This window comes from Nomia melanderi, chromosome 1 (assembly GCF_051020985.1).
Source record: "Nomia melanderi isolate GNS246 chromosome 1, iyNomMela1, whole genome shotgun sequence".
NCBI classification, from domain to species: domain Eukaryota; kingdom Metazoa; phylum Arthropoda; class Insecta; order Hymenoptera; family Halictidae; genus Nomia; species Nomia melanderi.
In genome coordinates, this window is record NC_134999.1 from 15,863,296 (window position 1) to 15,882,049 (window position 18,754).

The 18,754-nt window shown below is 41.5% G+C and overlaps 1 protein-coding gene across 1 annotated transcript in view; it reads right to left on the bottom strand.

Moving 5' to 3' along the window:
* The window catches only part of LOC116429544 (disintegrin and metalloproteinase domain-containing protein 10), a 334,086-nt gene that overhangs the window by 23,908 nt on the left and 291,424 nt on the right, over positions 1-18,754 (bottom strand). Inside the window, exon 12 of the mRNA XM_076365457.1 lies at positions 17,429-17,598. Within this exon, the coding sequence (XP_076221572.1) occupies positions 17,429-17,598 (170 nt within the window). The remainder of the gene's footprint in view (positions 1-17,428; positions 17,599-18,754) is intronic.

The following is an 18,754-nucleotide window of genomic DNA, read 5'->3' on the forward strand; positions in this document are numbered from 1 at the left end:
ATTAATTTGATTTTCCTGAAAAATGCTATTAAAAGATATTAATTCAAATCTATAATTCCGCAATCTATCATTAACACATTTCGTGCCGATGTATACGACCCACGCTGAATTTTCCGTTCAGACCGAAGATGAATTCGAGAAAAACGAAGATTTTTTAAAAAATTTATTGTTGCGACAAAGATAGGTATTTCAATATCATACGTACTGCGGTTATTTAATTTTAATTGATTGTGAAAATGTGGGTCGTATACGCCCCATACGGCCTGAAGGGATAGTCTTAAAAAAATGATCCGGCATGGAACGTGTTAATTATCCCTCCAACATCACCGCTTTCACCAACTCGCCAAGCTCCTCGAAAGGAAGATCAATATTTCCCTCGCCGTTTAAAAGATTCACGTGGCTGTCCCGGGGTTAGAATCTAATTCGCCGTATTATCCGGAGAAAAATGAATATTTACCGTCTGCCCGGCGCGCAAACGGGGTAAGTCCCGAAGTTCCTCGAAGTCAACCGTGGAAACGCTTTCGCCGAAGAAATGCGGCGAAGTACTGCGCTGGAGGAGGGCACGGGGGCACAAACAGACTGCGAAACCGCGATTTCACGCTCGAGAAAACTTCCCCCGAGGTTTTTCTTTGCCCGAGCTCCCCGTGTACCGTTCGGACGAGAGAATCGCGGATCAGCCGAGGGCCGTTTCACGGCCGAGTTTTCCGGGGAACGATCAAAGAAAATTAACGGACCCTAATGTGGGTTTCGCGGGGAACGTTCGCGGCGGTTCAGGAATCCGGAATAATAATTCCTCGGCCGGTGTGCTCGTTTCCCCAGTAACGAGCACTTTTTATTAACACTTTGCACTCGGGACTTTTTGTTACCACCTGATCGGACATAGTAAAATTATTGTAGTATCTAGAATTCGTAGCGTAGGTTAAGGTATTTTTAAGAAGAGTGAATGTAAGAATGAGTGTGAGTGAAGGACAGGTTGTAAAACGGTCGAGGGGAAGTGGCCTGCACAATGTTGCGGACCCAAGATTGCAGGGCCAGCTTTCCAGGGGTGCATCCGAGTGTTTGTGATGAGTGCAAGTGAGAAGAATGCTTTTAGGGGAGAGAATGATTTTTGGGAGAGAATGCCTGTAAGAGAGTTGCGGGAGGAGAGTCGTGTGTTGGCCTCTGTGGCATTGAGTTGTACTTTTTACGTGTTGTCCGTGTTGTTTCCATATTTTGTATTTCGACAATAGTTTTAGCTTTATTTTATTGAATACATATATTTATTCCTAGCTCTTGATTACTCAAGATCCGCCCTTTCATTATTTATACTACAGTAACACTATAGTTGCAGTCTTAGGCTTGATAGTTTTTATCCTTTAACACGTTGACTGCCACGAGAATTTCTAGCGTTTTCAATAGTAATACTTATTCTTTAACAATAGATTTACGGAGATTTATTGTATAGTTTATTCTATTGTTCTCAGAAAGATTGGTGTTCGTTTAGATGTAGGAAATAAAATGTTTAAAAATGTATTATTAAGAACCATAAGGTAATTAAATCAATCAATGAAATACATATATTTATTCCTAGCTCTCGATTACTCAAAATCTACCCTTTCATTATTTATACTATAGTAACACTATACTATAAACTTTGATTTCCATTGGCTTATATTTCAGTTAGGTACTGTAACGTTGTCTTGGCAGTTAGAGCCTTGGGAACAACTCGAGGCTTCGAAAAGATGAAAATTCAGGAAAAATCAAGAAAAAATTCACCGGTGACCCCCAAGCAAATCGAATTATTATAATTCACTCAATGAAACGATGATTATTCGTAAATATTTCTATGTTATAAATAATGCTACCCATTGCGGTGACATTCGGTTTGACCAACGTGCAACGATAATAATCCAATTCAGTCAAATGATTTAATATCGTATTTTTCCCATTTTGTGTATTTTGCTCTATGAAATCGTGCGGCGTTCAACGTGTTAATTAAACCGAGGGAACGAGCGTCCCGCGGGAGACAGGGCGGGAAAGAATTGGTGATCGAAGGGGAAAGAGCAGAGGGAAAGGCGTCGAGGGCTGGTACAGTGGACGTTTAAGCGAATCGAATGATTTTCGCTTAACGTGCAGATAAGAACGATCCACGGTTTGAATATCTGATCGAAGGATACCCGTGGGACCGACAGCCGATGCTCGGAAAATAAGGTTCCCTCGGTCTGATGCGTTTTCCGGTTCAACGAATTGGCACGGAAAGCAGCGGAAGGAATTCGATGCTGATGCAAGTGGATGTATTCTCGGCCCGTGCATATATCAGAGAATAAATAACCCGATGGAAAAGTGCATTCGGTCCATGAGAATATTACTGGCGGCCAGGAAATCCGGTCCCGTGCTCTTTATCGGGAAGCCTCACTCATCCCCGCCGTCGCCGGATGCGAATCATTTTATCGCGCGCGCGGGGGAAACGTGGAATTTCGCTGCGACGTCACTTTCCCTCGTTCCTCCTTTTGCCTAGCTTGTCCCTTTCCGTTTCCGTGAGAGACACCCGTTGTTCTGGATCACTGAGCCACCCCTTAGATCGGTGTACAGTATTGTTCGAATGTTTAGGATCGCTCGTTTAACCCCTTTGCTTTGGAATATCGGGCCTAGCGGAGGACGCCTCGAACGCTTCGAACTCGATTCGATGGAAGAGAAATGTTTTGAATGTTCTCGCGGTGGAGATGTTCTAGGTTTCTGGATATTCGACGCTCGAACGGAAGACTGCGAGTTATTCGTTGCTAACCCCTTGCTCTGTGATTTCTTTTTCAATCGCGTTCAATAGAAATGTTTCATTGTTTCCTTAATTTTAAGAATGTTTATGGTTAATGATATATTTATATTATTTTACATGTTATATTAATGTTGTATTAATGTTATTTAAATGAACATTTATTAATAATTAGTTAACTTCTCTTTTTTTATTGAATTAAAGTTCTACGCTTATTGTATGTCTACGTTTACTTAGAATCTTTACAATTAACCCTTTGTATTCGACAGGTCGCCGCTTGTTTCGATGCAGTACAGTTATAAAATTTGATATTTAACACGTTGAATGCGGGTCACGGTGATCTCAGCCAAATCTGATTACTATAGTTTATTTAATTACATATGAAAAGGGGGAATAATAGGAAGATAATATTCAATTCGGAATTGGAAGGATTAAGTGACATTTATATTTGTTAAATTCTATTCGAAATCTTCACGAGTCTGACACGATATTGTAGACCAAGATTAATTAGACTTTCTCTTGAGTTTTTCCTTTACGTTCATTAAAACCACGAGGAAGCTTCTCTTGGCTTCATAAAAAAATTTAGAAAGTTTGATTGTCTAGTAGTTCTGGTGTAAGTAGTTCAAATAAATATTTGACAAACTATTAAGCCCTTGCCCTACAACGAGTGAGACTCGCAGTGAAGATTTTCAACATGATTGATATGTATATTGTGAAATACTATACAAAACTATATAATACTCCATAAAAAGGTGAAAAAATATATAAAACTGTATAAAACTATATAACGCTGTATAAAACAATATAAAATGTTGACATATTATATAAAACTATTTAAAGCTATATAAAACTATATAAAACAATATAAAACTGTATATGTATTATATACTATATACTATATATATATATTACTTAGTTAATTCGAATTCAAAGGAAATATTATTCCTCTGTAATCGACTATTATATTTAAAAGGAAATATAGGCATAACATATGCTTAGAATTTTTCTCTTTTTCCAATAAATTATTAACCGTTTGAGTGCTGAGAAGCGCTATAGCGCTCTCCTTGCGTTGTGCCAAAATTGCGGAGAGCGCGGAGGCGCTTCTGTTTATCAGTATCAATTATAATTTTCTTACTATGTTTTTCAAGAAATAAATCAAAGTAAATTTATTTGAATAAATGTTATTTTTTGATATTTCTTTGTAATAACACAATATTTGTGATCTCAGTAGATATATACTCTTATTAATTTTTTTGCATACACACCCAATCACTTCCGCATTTTTGGTAAATATCCACAAAAGTTGTTTAGCATCCAAACGGTTAATGACAAAGTAGCCATATCGATCAGAGTTGAGAAAGAAATCATAGGCCAAGGGGTTAAGAGATTTTCTCTGAGTCGCCGACGCAGTTGTCTTTGTGTCTTGCAATAATATTCAGTCAATATTGAGTGCGGACAGAAGCAAACGTCGACGTTGCTCGCTTCTCTTTTAGTAGACACAGGATAAAACGTTGTTATTAAATGCAAACTATGCTCCGCGGTGGCAAAGATGAAAATAGAAGGGAGAAATGAGTATCCAAACAATGGGATATCGAAGGGACGAATTGATTGAATTTACAGTGACGTTTCTTTCCGATATTCCCTGTTCGTCGTGTTAGGGATCGCACCGAGACACAGCTGTTCCGTGTCTTACTCGTTGGTTTAATCAAACGACGTCCGTTTCGTGTAACGAGAATTGGTTACCAATGTGTCGGTTAGTCCCTGCTATACGAAATAATTTTCATAAAAATACATTTTGTGTGAATAGATTCCGTTTCTCTGTTTATATAACGATCAAATCAAAACGCAAAATATCAATTGAAAAACCTTCATATCTCCACCTCGTAATATCTAAAAGAGAATATAACAATATATATATTGATCAGTACAAATTCTAAATTTTTTTTAATAAAATAAATCCCCCTGAAATTTTATTAAATGTTCTGCTCTGTACTTTACGACTTCTGTCTGAAGCGTTTGTTTGTAACACTCCCTTGTTAACACGTTGGATGCCATGGCAATCACCGATGACTTCAACTAAATCGAATTACTATAATTCATTCGATTAAACGATTATTTGAAAACTGTTCTATATAATAAGTAATACCACTTAATGCACTGACATTCAGACAATTCAATCCCGCAATAGGTACAACGTAATTCAATTACAAGTTGATATTACATTATTTTCAGTTTCTATACTTGTCTCAGAAAATCGTGTGGCACTCAACGTGTTAACCCTTTGAACTCTGTAGGCTCCAATATTGCACCAAGAATAATATTAGATATTTTAATGAATCTTAAAGAAATTAGCCTATAATTATTCGATTTTTCACACATCCAAATTTTGCACTAAGAAGGAAAATAAAAGATCGAAGAAATGTTATAGCATTTTTCATTTTCGCTAGGGATATTATAAAAATTAGTTGCAGTTACTGATAGATTACAAAACCATATGGAGTGCTAAGGGTTAATTTGTCAAGTTTTATTCAGAAAAGAGCCGTTTGGCACATTGTTCGCGGCAACGTTTGAATTTTTCGACGTGGAACTCGACGCGCGTTAACTCTCTATGGGTCGAAATTTTGTTCATGATTATAACAGAATCTATGCAGTACAAAATTAATAAATATCCACATATGAATACGAATTAACAATGTATTCAATGGTTTGAATGATTTCATTAAACATTTTATTAAACATTTTATTAAATATTTCATTGAATATTCATATTTTGTAACTTTCAATTTGCAATGACGTTAAACTTTCAAGCCTGAACGTATAAAAGTTCAAGTTAACTGATTACTTAATTTTATTCACCACTTCGCTATGCAAAATGAAATAAATCAACCAGATGCCAATATACTAACACATTCCGTGCCACGTGTACCACATGTGGTACACGCCAATTTTTGTAAGAAAATATTTTTAATGAATACACGGTCACGGATAGCGGTATACGTTACCACTCAGTGAAAACATAAAAAAACAATATAAACATACATAAAAATGACCAAAAACCTGAATATAACTTATTATTCTATTGAAAAAATCAATACAGTTCATAAGCAAAATATAACCGAAGTTCCCGTGACACGGAACCCGTTAACACTTTATGGGCCGAATTTTTGTTCGTGATTGTAACAAAATCTATGCAGTACAAAATTAATAAATATCCACATATGAATAAGAATTAACAATGTATTCAATAGTTTCAGTAATTCCATCAAACAAATATATTTTGTAACTGTCAATGACGTTAAACTTTCAAGCCTGGGCATGTAAAAGTTCGAGTTAACTGATTACTTAATTTTATTCACCACTTTGCCGTGCAAAATCAAATAAATCAACAAGATGCCAATATATTATGTGACTTCAAAGTTACATGGGCTTATACAGGGTTAAGCGAAACACGATGAGGGAACCTCCCCGTGAATCATTTCCGCCTTTCATAAGCCTTATCGCCGCGAATTAACAGACTGGACGATTAGGTAGACACCGAGTTAAACGGATCGATGGAGCGATCCGCCGTGTAGATTTCTGAAGCAGGTTCGGATTGCGACGTGGTCGGCCTTCAATCTTCTCAAAATTGCAAGCTTGCGGCCGCGGCCGATACGTCTTATCGGTCCCAATTAAGAATAACGCTGGCTTGACACGGGCTAAATAAAGGTCGGCAGTCTTGACGGCCTGGAATTAAGGCGACCGCTAAATCTTCGCGGAATTGCAGGCTGCGACCCGCTCGCTGATAAGCTTTATCGCTCATTGACTGAAAAGGCCCGAACGTCGTCCTACAACTGAAAATGCTTGGCTCCGTACGTGGCCAATCGGGAATGCGATCGGTAGAATTTCATCGATCTTTGGGAGTTGGATTCGATATCGGTTATCGTTGATCCATAACGTTATAGTCTGTTGTGACTATCGTTTTAGTCGCGTTAACAGGTTGAATGACATCACCCCCGACCGAATCGAATTACTATAATTCAGTGAATTAAACGACGATTACTAACAAACATTGTTATGTTGTAAATAATGCTAGCTAGTGCAGTGATAATCGGAAGGATAAACGTGTAATAATAAAACGATTCAGTGAAATGATGTGATATTGTATTTAATTTATTTTGCGTATTTTACTATGTGAAATCAATGTGTTAAAGATGTAATTAGATGTAATTAGAGACATTTAAAGCCTGATCGGCCGCTTAGTCCAAACGCCGGCTTCATTCGCTTGTATCTGATCAATGAGTAGCCAAAAAAAATATTCAAAACATTATACATTTTCGTAAAATAGTACATTTTAATTGCACATTCGAGATATAGACTCAGAATGCCGCGTTTTCACAATAATTCTCTTGCGAAGTCGCTGCTTCGTTCCGAATCGTTCCTCCGCGGAATGCTTTCGCGAAGCATAATAATCCCGTTCGAGAAAGGGGCTGATGTAAAATTGGGAACGGCGACGGAACAGCGTGCGTTGTTCGTGAACGCGAATCGGGTTGACGGGCACGGTTCGATCGGCACGGCCGTGTAATAAAGAGAAACCGAGCCGAGCCTTACGGCGCCGCCGAATCCTGCCGGCTCGCGTCTCCCGAACGTAATAACACGGCCTGAAACGAATCAATTTATCGAATTTCAATAGCCGAACGCCGCCGGGATGGCTTGCACGAGCTTCGCCGAGGGCGGAGGAGCAAGAATTCCTTGCACGGCGTAGACGGAGGACGCGACAATGGCAGGGAATCACGGAAGTCCGTCCTACGTCGAGTAATTGCCTGCTTGCCTGTAGCGAAATGCCGCGCCGCGGCTAACGAACCGGAGGGATTATTCGAATCGCTGCGGACGGAATTGGACTGGGGCCGGATGAGAATATTTTGGCCCTCGACAGCTACCCTTTTGACATCGCGCGAACGCTCTTTCTGCTTTGCTTCTTCTTCTGGTTTAAATAGAACTACCGTGTCAGTTGAAATGACTGGTTTCGATTTGTTTGTTTCGTGATTATTGATATCTTAAATGTAGTCAATATTTGATGTAATCTTGAAAATAGATAGTGTCTTTTGAATAGTATAATGAATGTCTGAAGACAGTGAAAATAATTTATTTTTATTGTGGGAATTGTTTGTTTCATGATTATTGATATCTTAAGTGTAGTCAATATTTGATATGATCTTGAAAATAGATAGTTTCTTTTGAATATTATAATGAATGTTTGAAGAAAGTGAAAATAATTTATTGTTGCAGTTATTGGGATTGTTTGTTTCGTGATTGTTGATATGTCAAACGCAGTCAATATTTGAAATGATCTTGAAAATAGATAGTTCCTTTTGAATACTATAGTGAATGTCTGAAGAAACTAAAAATAAGTGAACCGTTTATTTTGAAAGTGGCTTAAATCCACTTAAAAAAGATTAAAAAATTATTAAAAAATGAAAAGATTATTCAGAGTTGTAATCGTTATAACGATTAACTTGATTTCTTTGAAATTAATATATTATAGGGATAATATATTAATCGTATAACACAACAATCCTTCGATTCTCAACGTGTCGATACTCTAAAACATCCAGTGAAACTTAGCGAACAACAAAAAACGATGCCGAATAATTTCTTCACCATAACACGACCATCCCTCGATTCTCCAAACAATATCGAATAATTCTGAAAACGATATTGTTGAATATTTATTTGCAAACATAAACACAACACAGTTTGAAAAACTAAGTGTATATTTATTAGTATGTATTACAATGATTTACAAAAACTGAAAACGGAACGCTCTTCGATAGTTGAGCGTTTGCTACGAACTGCCGAACGACGCGGAGAGAAGAAAAAGATTTCTAGACTAATTTGACAACAATCAATGTTGTTCATTATCCACGGATCAAAGCACACAACTATTTCGCTATTATCAATGTATTCAAGGGGTTAAAAATATATTTCTCAACAGATATAAAATAATTTCGTTACCATAACACGATCATCCTTTAACCCTTTCGCGACGGCGTACCTATACCATACTTCGCCACTTTTCGCGACTGCGCAGCTGACCATACTTTGTCGCCCACTGTTCGCTAAATTGTGTATGTCATTTACTGTGTTGCCTAATGCCAGTACTAGCTCCATTTTGAGTTCGCTATTGAAATAAAACAATAATATAATTATGATTCACCAACAAGTGACTGCCGTATATAGGCGACACCCGTCGCGAAAGGATTAATTCTCCAGCGAAATCTATGGAATAACGAACAAACATCGAATAATTTACTCGAGTGATACTCCGCTTGTCCGTGCAGCGATATCTTTGCTCCACCTTCCATTAGTCTCGCGCTGAACGTCTTGTCAGATATCTCACGCACCACTCGTCGCGCGAACAATGAACGCATCGGCGCCGGTTGCTCGCAGCCGCGGAAGAGAACGAAGCCGCGAGAAATCATCCGACGTCCAATCAACGCTTATGGCCCGGAGCTAAACCGAGCTGTATCGTCTCGATCATTTTAACGGCGACGGTGAACGCTCGCGGTAAAGCGATCCGGCCATCTTCAGGGATCCGATCCTTCGGCAGGGACGGTAATGCGACTTCCTACGATAAAACGAATCACCAGCGTTCTATTTTCAAAGCGCGCCGCCGGCCCGCGCAAACACCTACACGGTCGCCTCGTCTCGCCGTTGTATCCGCGTTTCAATCGTGACACCTATACGTGCTTCATTTCCCTCCAGAATGCCTCCCCCGCCTCGCAATCCCTTATCCTTAATGCTGTCACGGGAAGAATGCGACACCCCCGAGGATATCGGCGAGCTGACGCCCACCCGTTCGACAGCCCGTACCTATTTTGTGCCTCCGACGTCCGGCGATCCTTTGTGTTGCACCGCGGAACCAAAGGAACATCGTGTTCGCGAGATAGAACGATCGATCCGAGCCTCTGAACTATCGCGGACGATCGACTGACTCTTTTATCGTCACAGTTCAGAAATCCGCGAGGAATAAGGTTATAATAATTGATCTTTTCGTATTGTAAAGCACTCGTGATCGCTGATCTGGCTCGAAGGACCAAATGTAAAGTACTCTGACTGTCACGAGCATTTTTGAGTATATGCTGAATTTATGTCAAAGGAACATCCAATGTTGGGACTAAATTACTGAATGATGTACCTCCCTGAATGAAGGTTTTCTGAAGTGTTTCTAATTTGTTCCTGGTGGTTGCGAAATGAACGAGTTCCTATTTCTAATTCTCAACTGATGCTGATTCTGGTTTGTTTCTAAACTGTGTTCTAATTGTACTGATGCTGTTTCTGTTCTGATTCTAAACTCTGACCGATTCTCAACTCTCTGAAGGGTTTTTATGATCCTCCTGGGCTCACTCCCTTCCTCTCGATGTACGAAGGTGGGCCTCAGGGGCGGTTTTTCTATACCTTCCTAAGTATGATATCCACCATCCATGGTGACGGAGTTGGTCGCTATGCTAGACGAATGTTTGGCAACGTTGGGGAAATTCTGTTACGTACTTGCGAGGCAATTAATTTTGTACATTTCGGAGTACGCTTTCTCGCGTCCCGCCACGGCCTGTGCGAGTCTGGTCAGTTTACGCATCTAGCAGCCAGATTCGTACGAACCAGGGTTTTCCAGCCAGCCACGCGGACAGTTTCTCCAGGATTTTCGCGCCCTTTTCACGCGCGTTTTTCCTCCCGCGTTTTTGGTGTTAGCGTGGCTTGCTTCCTGTCCTTGTCTAAGGACAGGAGGATATAACCCGGAAGACCGAAGGGACGAGTGGTCAGTCCTCAGCTCTCAGTTCACAGTCATACAGTTGAAGGCCGACCACGTTGCAATCCGAACCTGCTTCAGAAATCTACACGGCGGATCGCTCCATCGATCCATTTAACTCGGTGTCTACCTAATCGTCCAGTCTGTTAATTCGCGGCGATAAAGCTTATCAAAGGCGGAAATGATTTACGGGAAGATTCCCTCATCGTGTTTCGCTTAACCCTCTATAAGCCCATGTAACTTTGAAGTCATATAATATATTAGCATCTTGTTGATTTATTTCATTTTGCACGGCAAAGTGGTGAATAAAATTAAGTAATCAGTTAACTTGAACTTTTACATGCCCAGGCTTGAAAGTTTAACGTCACTGACAGTTACAAAATATATTTGTTTGCTGGAATTATTGAAAGTATTGAATACATTGTTAATCCGTATTCATATGTAGGTATTTATTAATTTTTCACAGCATAGATTTTGTTATAATAATGAACAAAAATTCGGACCATAGAGGGTTAACGCGTTCCGTGCCACGGGAACTTCGGTTATATTTTGCTTATGAAGTGTATCGATTTTTTCAATAGAATAATAAGTTATATTCAGGTTTTTGGTAATTTTTAGGTATTTTGATATTGTTTCTTTATGTTTTCACTGCTTGGTAACGTATATCGCTATCCGTGACCATGTATCCATTAAAAATATTTTCTTATAAAAATTCACATGTACCACATGTGGTACACGTGGCACGGAACGTGTTGAAAGATGTATTATCGAGAAACTGCGAATCCCCGTTCATTAGTATATCGCGCTCTCCCACACAACCACCTCAAGGTCAAGATCCTTGAGGACACTTTTTTCTGAAATTCTAAAATTTTCACTGAATTAAGTTAATACTGAAACTACCGATCGGTTCGATTGAATTTTTGGAATTCCTGCATGGAAATTTCGAGAATCTATTGAGGCTTTAATTGATTTGTAATTTGGTTGGAGTATGGTTAAACCAATTTCTGTAAACAGTTTTTAAAGGAACAATTTTTGTCTTTTCAGTAATTGTAAGAGGAAGGAATGGGGAATGGGTAATTCTGTTCCGTCTGGTAGTTTTAGTGTTAATTTGTCATTCTGCAAGGTTGACGGTGAATTCTGCGAGTTAGTCCCTTGTGCTTCGCGAAGGACAAAATGAGATTCGGGCGCAGCAATTTTTGCGTTTCCCGAAGCTCAAGATGAAGCCCATGAATTCGTAAAATCGCTGCGCGACCCATTCAAAATTTCCTTTGGAGGACAAATTTCTATCCAGCGTAGCTGCTGTCGCAACAGTCGCTTTTAAATAATAAATACACTGCGAGAGACTCGAGGATGCTCTCTTGTTCCCTTTCGTTGCTTGCTGGGACGGGGGTCGGTCGAATCTTCGGCGTAATTATAATTTTCGCCCGGAGGCAGTTGCGGAAGAAAGAGTAGCGGGACCGTAATTTGTTAATAGCTGCGATGAAATATTCTCGGGGCCGCTGGGCAAGTTCGGCGCGTGTCTAATTTGCAAGAGGAAGTTTCATCAGGAATCTGTCAAGCGGGCAAGGAATTATTGAAAGTTAACGGGGGCAGCTTTTATCCGCCAAGTAAATATCTAATTGAAATCCATAGACACCGCTTCTTACACGACGGAACACCGGGATCAATCTTTTAGCGAACGACGGAGCCCCTTGCGTGGAATTTCTCGAGCGTCTCCGACGCGATCTGATTAAAACCAGCGATTTTTCAGGCGCAATTCTGTTCCCTTGCCGCGTAGACCGCGAGATCGACACTTATCAAGTCACCCACGCACTCAAAATGATTCTCCTGATAAAATAGACACTGAAGGATCGAAATGTTTCGCAGCGATTGCTCCCTCAACACTTCGACTTCCACGGCGGTCAATGATCGAAGCTTTCAAATTACAAGGGAATAATTATGACTTGGAAGATGATTTTGAATACAAATTTTCCATAACGTAAATGACTAGATAATAGAGTAATATAAGAATTTTCATACAAAAGAATTAACAATTCTTGTTTTGTATCTTTGCTATAGAAAGGATACGATACCTAAAATCATGTTTTTTGTGATAGTCGTGTTAATCATCTCACATCTAATAAATTCAACGGAATTTAGTTTGTTCAATGAGTCACCGAGAAAGTACATTGTCAAATCTATATGAAAACTCACCCGAGTTTCAGTGAATAAATGAATTTATCCACCTAACTTCAGCGATTGTTTCCAAAATCGAGCATTCGTCAAGCATTCGAAAACATTCTGTAATTAAAACTTTCCAGCTTTTTATATTAATTGAACATATGAAGCAAGCATTCGATTAACCAGTTAACTGTGGAATTTAGTTGGAAAAACCTCTGATTCTGCGCGCGATAAAATCGAAAAATGGAGCGTGTACTCTTTCGAACGCAGGACGAATGCACGTAGAGTATATTTTAATGAAAGATTAAAGCGAAACAAAGAAGAATTACATGTTTAGGTGAAAAAATAAAGAATTCATCGCTAAAAGAATTAGTATCATGTCAAGCTTTACAGTCACATGTATACTCGTCACACAGTTAACTGGTTAACATCCTAACTTATCTCACCGTTAGGAATCGTTCGAAATTTTCGAGACCTTCATCGAGTTATTAGCCATACGAATCGTCATCGCTAATACCCTGAAACTCCGAGTTCGCCGTGCTGGTCCGAACCTCGACAAAACACATACACAAGCTATCCGGTGGCGACTTTCACGGTGGCGTTCCCGCGAACAGCGAGACCAGTCTTTTTCCTTTGCGCCGACTATTTGTCTTTCTTCTTGTTTCATCTGCCGTGTTTTCTTTCCGCAAGCTCGCTCTCAGTGTTCCGCTCATCAGACGCCAGCAGCCCACCCTCTTTCTCCTCCGTTCGCTCAATTTTTTCTCCCGCGGATGCTCGTTCCACTCGCTTTCGCTAAATGTCCACAGCTCCCTCTCGATTCCCGCGGCCGTTCAGCCTCTCTTCGCCCCTTGTTTATTGCTCTCCGCGTTTCTTTCGTCCGCGCCGCGAACACGGGACCCCGAAAGAGGTCGCTCATTCGTCTACGTCCCGGCGCTCGTTCCGGCCGCGTCTACGTGTTTTGCATCCGGCGTTCTTCTCCCGCGATGCACCTAATGCATCGACTTCCGCGGGCCACGCTCCCCTCGCCTCCGGCCCTTTTTTCTCCCGTTAACGCCTGCTCCGCCCCTATCGGTCCCGGATCGTTCCCGACACCTCCTGCCTGGTTTCTTCGTCTCGGTTTTCTTTTATCAGCCGCGAGAGCGACTGCCAGGAACTGTCGTTCCGTCGTTCGCGATAACGCGGCGGGAAACGGAGAGGCTGTCTTCGAGGAACGAATTTCGTAGGTGAATAGAAGGAGCGCGGTTTGCGAATGGAAATTCACGGTTGCCAGGTCGTCATCCGATTTTTCGTTAATCGATGTTGAAACTCGCGGAAAATTGCGCGGACCGTTGAATACGTACGAACGAAACGGCTTTATAATTGCGCTCCATTCAGTTTCGCATAATTAGGAGCGGGGCGCGGAGGAACGGTTGGAATTGCGGTGATTGTAGCTGCGCCGGGACAATGACGCTGTAATTCTTCCCTTCGATGGAAAAATTCGTTTTCGGAGCCTCCTAATTTCGCGTGCTTCGATCGCACGGTCCACGGGAGAAATACTTGACGGCATTGCCGACGTCGAACGCCGGGAAACGCTGACTGTGGACGAAATGGACGAAAAAAAAAATGTGGACCGAGCTGAATTCGAAGGACCGATCGAACCGTTCGCCCTACGGGCTACGGCTACGATTTAACGAGATTAATTGTTTTTAGCTGGCTGAGAGTTTCCCATTCGCGCCTCTTGTCTGGGGCCTCGCCTCGATTCCGATTTGATTAATTAGTTCCCATTTACCCGGGAAAATGGCTGCGAGAGGCTGCAGCACGCGATGGCGACTAACATTGGAAATTAAACTCGTCTCTCTATCCTTCCCCTCCTCATCTCTCTTTCCCATCTCTCTTTCCCCCCCTTCTCTGCTGCAGCCTGTTCTCCGCCCGTTTGTTTGCCACCTCGTCGACGATAACACCGCGTATCTGGAAACTAGCTCTGGACTACGGGAACATACCTGGAAACTAATTCGAGACTTCGGGAGCCATCCTCCGTGGTCGTCCGTGACCGGGAAGTTTCTTCGACCAACAAGAATCGTACGTGTACGAGATTGCTTACAGTCCATAATACTATCTTCTGCTGGGAAAAGCGACGCCGTGTCTTCAACGCCGGGGAAAGTGGCAGAGTTTCCCGTTTGTGCTCACGGCGAGCGCGGTGCCATTCATATCCGGAAAAGTTGAACACCCCATTTCCCAATTGTATTTCACATAATTTTTACCATATTTTTTCGAGCTTTTCCTTCTTTTTGCGCAACGATGTGCGTTGCGCTTTTTCCGGTTTGTTTGCTTTAACATTACCGATTTTCTACACCTTTCAAAGTTTCCACAGGATTTTCCACAGTTTTCCCCCCCTCTGCGGTATATTTTTAGTACCGTGTGTGTTGTTATTTAAATCCGAAAGTTTAATTTATACTCCCCCATCTCGAAAACAACATTCGTCCGTTTTTCCCTCTCTTCCGTTCACAGGGAAAGATGATTTTTCCTGGCTTTTCCAACAGTTTTCTTTCCAAGTTCCCTTGAGTTTTCCAGTTTCCCTCGAGGGACTTTTCTCTTGAAAATTTCTCTTCCGCCTTGCATCCCAATTTTATTCAACTATTTTCCCTGTTATTTTCTTCTAACAGTAGAACGTAACAAAGCTCTTATTCTCCTATTAATTATAACACATGTTAACAAATTTCAATAATATACAAGTTTCCGCTATCTTAATTACTACGTCATCGATACCACTACCACCAACATTAACAGAAATTCCAAAGAAAAAACAGTCCGAAAAATCTATCCCGAGGGGGGGGGATTCGAACCCATATCATCCTCGTGGCAGTCAACTACCCTACGCACTACACCACCAACGCTTCCCAACCAATCTCCTTAATTCCTACCTTTTCCCCAGCCCGCAGACTCATTACTCTCACAGAAAACAATTCTACAATCCCCCCAATTCTTCCATTCCCACTAACACAAATTTACAAATCCCACATCCCTTTCTCCCAAACCACAAAGAAGACCTCATTTAAATTACCATTCACAAAAACAATAATCGTATCTACATTTTCAACACCCGAAACGACGGATTCCCGTCATTCAGCCAACGGTGCTCGTGAAACGGGAAATTTCCATCATCCAGCTGGATACGCGTTTAACATTATCGCGTCTAGTGCCCATTATCTTCCCCCTTAACGATTGTTGCGATCGAATCACGGCTCCCAACGCCGGTGTTCCAATCCGTGGACCGTGTTAGGGGATCAATGGTCTCCTCACGGAATCGATGGCTCGCGAAACGTGACGCAGAGGTCCCGTCAGATGGTAAATCTGTTCGTGCGCCCGGTCGCCACTCCGATTCCAAGTTTACACGCGCGTTGGTCCGACCAATCGCGGCGAACTGGCTAAGTTTGCCGGCGCATAAATTACCGGGCGCGGGGGGCGTCTCGATTTCGACTGCGGCCGTAGGAGTTCGTCTACTCATTATCGGCGGGCCCCGTTTAATTATCCAACGCGCGCGGAGTATCGCAAGTTCCCTCGTCCGTGGAACAAACGAGCGGCGTCGGTTGGATTAACGCGGGCTGACGCGCAGACGAGGACGGGCGGCGCGTGTAACTGCGCGTCCCGCGTTTAATTACGGCTTTAGTGTATCATTAATAAACATCAATAACCGGAGCCGAGCCGGCTTCCCTCCGCGTTCGCGCGCGCGCGCACCGCGTTATTAATTAGCGACGTTACAGGTAAGGGGTTTCGTAAACGTACACGGACGCTGTCGCCAACGGTTTTCATTTCGACCTGATACATGAACGGCCTCCGGCCTGACGTTTCCAATAATACATTCAGCGATAATTAATCCATCAATTTAACGATTGCTTCTGTATCGTTCGGCTGGGATGCCGCTGTATCAGATTGTGGATCTTTGAGTTTGTGGAATATATTGAATAGTCTGATTAAACGGACATATGGAAGCTTTTGATAATCCTTGGTTGAAAAGCGTTTGAACATTGTAAACTGTTACGATCAGATATTCTGTTTATCGGAACAGGTGGAATATTTTTAAGGAAAGCGAATGTAATGGGAGTTTGATGAGTAATTATGGCTGCTTCAAGGTTCTCGGTGGTATTATGGATAGTAAATTCGAATTGTGAGCTCGTCGAGAAGATTAGACAACGTCAATCTTCATCGGAATTAAGATTTGACGTTCGATTTACCTATGACATCTCTTTATCTCTATAATTTCGAATGATTTCCCTTGTTACCTTCATTCGAAGTCCATTATTATATTACTAACTGAAAACTGTCCATTAACTTCACTTACCCCTGAAAATATCCAGTTCAACGGCCGATAACCGAAACACGCGGAACCGACTTTGAAACGGCAGAAGTTTCGCAATAAGAAGAACGTAATGATTTCCTGTTCCAAGTGATCGATATTCCACATCCACGTTCCGTTTCGTAGCGCATTAACCGTTCAAGATATTCAAAACGATCTCGTAACATATTCAGCACGGGACCTCCCGTCCGGAAAGAAAGTATGAATGTTTCAAGAATGTGCCCCTCCGGAGGCACGTTGGTCGATGGGAATCGATTAATTTCGATATTATGCGACCGGCGGTATGCGTTCCCGGCAAATGGAAACCGTGTGTCGTACGGAGTAATTGCATTGTTAATCACGATTCATCGGGGAGTACCGGCGTTTCCGGGCAGTCAGCAAATGAACGAAAAGGGCCACTTACCTGGCTAGGACTGCACAGCGCGCCATCGGCAAGGCGGCAAGGTATCTCATGAGGGGCATGATGGAGTCGTTGAGGGTGGCAACAAGGGTCGTTGCAGTCCTCCTCCCAGCCGCAATCACACTCTTCGCCGTCTTCCACCACCCCGTTCCCGCAGATGGCAGTTTGGGGCTCTGAGGACACATCGATTCTCCATTTCACTACGATAAATCTACTTACTCCGCTTTCGTCGCTAAGAACAATGCCAAGCGTCGCACTACCCATCGAGTTAAACCCACAGTGATTCACGTAAATTATTCTTGAACTTATTACAATAGAATAATAATTGGAAGTGTGGGTTTTTAGACAGCTATTTTCTTGTCTTTGTTATCGTCCGTTTTGAACTGTCACTGAGAGAACTAATAATTATAATAATAGTTGGAAGTGTAAGTTTATAGACACCTATTTTCTTGTCTTTGTTATTATTTGTTTTGAACTGTCGCTAGAGGAAGTAATAATTATAGTAATAGTTGGAAATATAGGTTTTTAGACGGCTGTTTTTTTGTCTTTGTTATTATTTGTTTGAACTGTCGCCGAAAGAACTAATAATTATAATAATAGTTGGCAGTATAGATTTTTAGAAACCTATTTTCTTGTTTTTGTCATCGTTCGTCTTGAACCACCATTACAAGAACCAATAATTATAACAATAGTCGAAGATGTAACTTTTTAAACCCTTTTTTTCTCGTCTTAATTATCAATTGTATCGGACCATCACTAAAACAACGTTAACACCATTGTATTTACAACATAACAGAACCTATTAATTTTACACCATTTCATACACCATTTTACACCATTTCTTCAACAAGAAGTAATAAAACAATTCCTAATCAACTATAATCAATTTCCTTCTTAAAGAAACCTCAGTTCCAACACCAGTTCTGTCAAAAATAACCAATTATCCGAGCAATTACTGTCACGGTACTCGCATCATTCAACAACGTTAAAACAAAGTTCTCTCTAATTGAAATTTCATCCACGACGAAATCTTTCAATCACCAAGGATCGATGACGCCAGCAATTCGCCAGGTGAAATACCTGTACTGGGCGCGAGAAATTGATCAAAGAGCCCGGGCTCAAAATTCTGCCAGTCACACGCCGGCGTTGCGAAAGTAGTAGCGCGGCGGGAACAGAGGCAAACCAGACGGAATAAATGTTAACCTGATTCGCCGCGGGCTTAATGAAATCCTGGATTTAAGGGAGCTCAACAAGTCGGCCGCGGCTGCGTAATGGAATCAATTGCGAGCCGCGATGTCTGCCTCGCGCCGTTCTGTTTTTACACCGTCT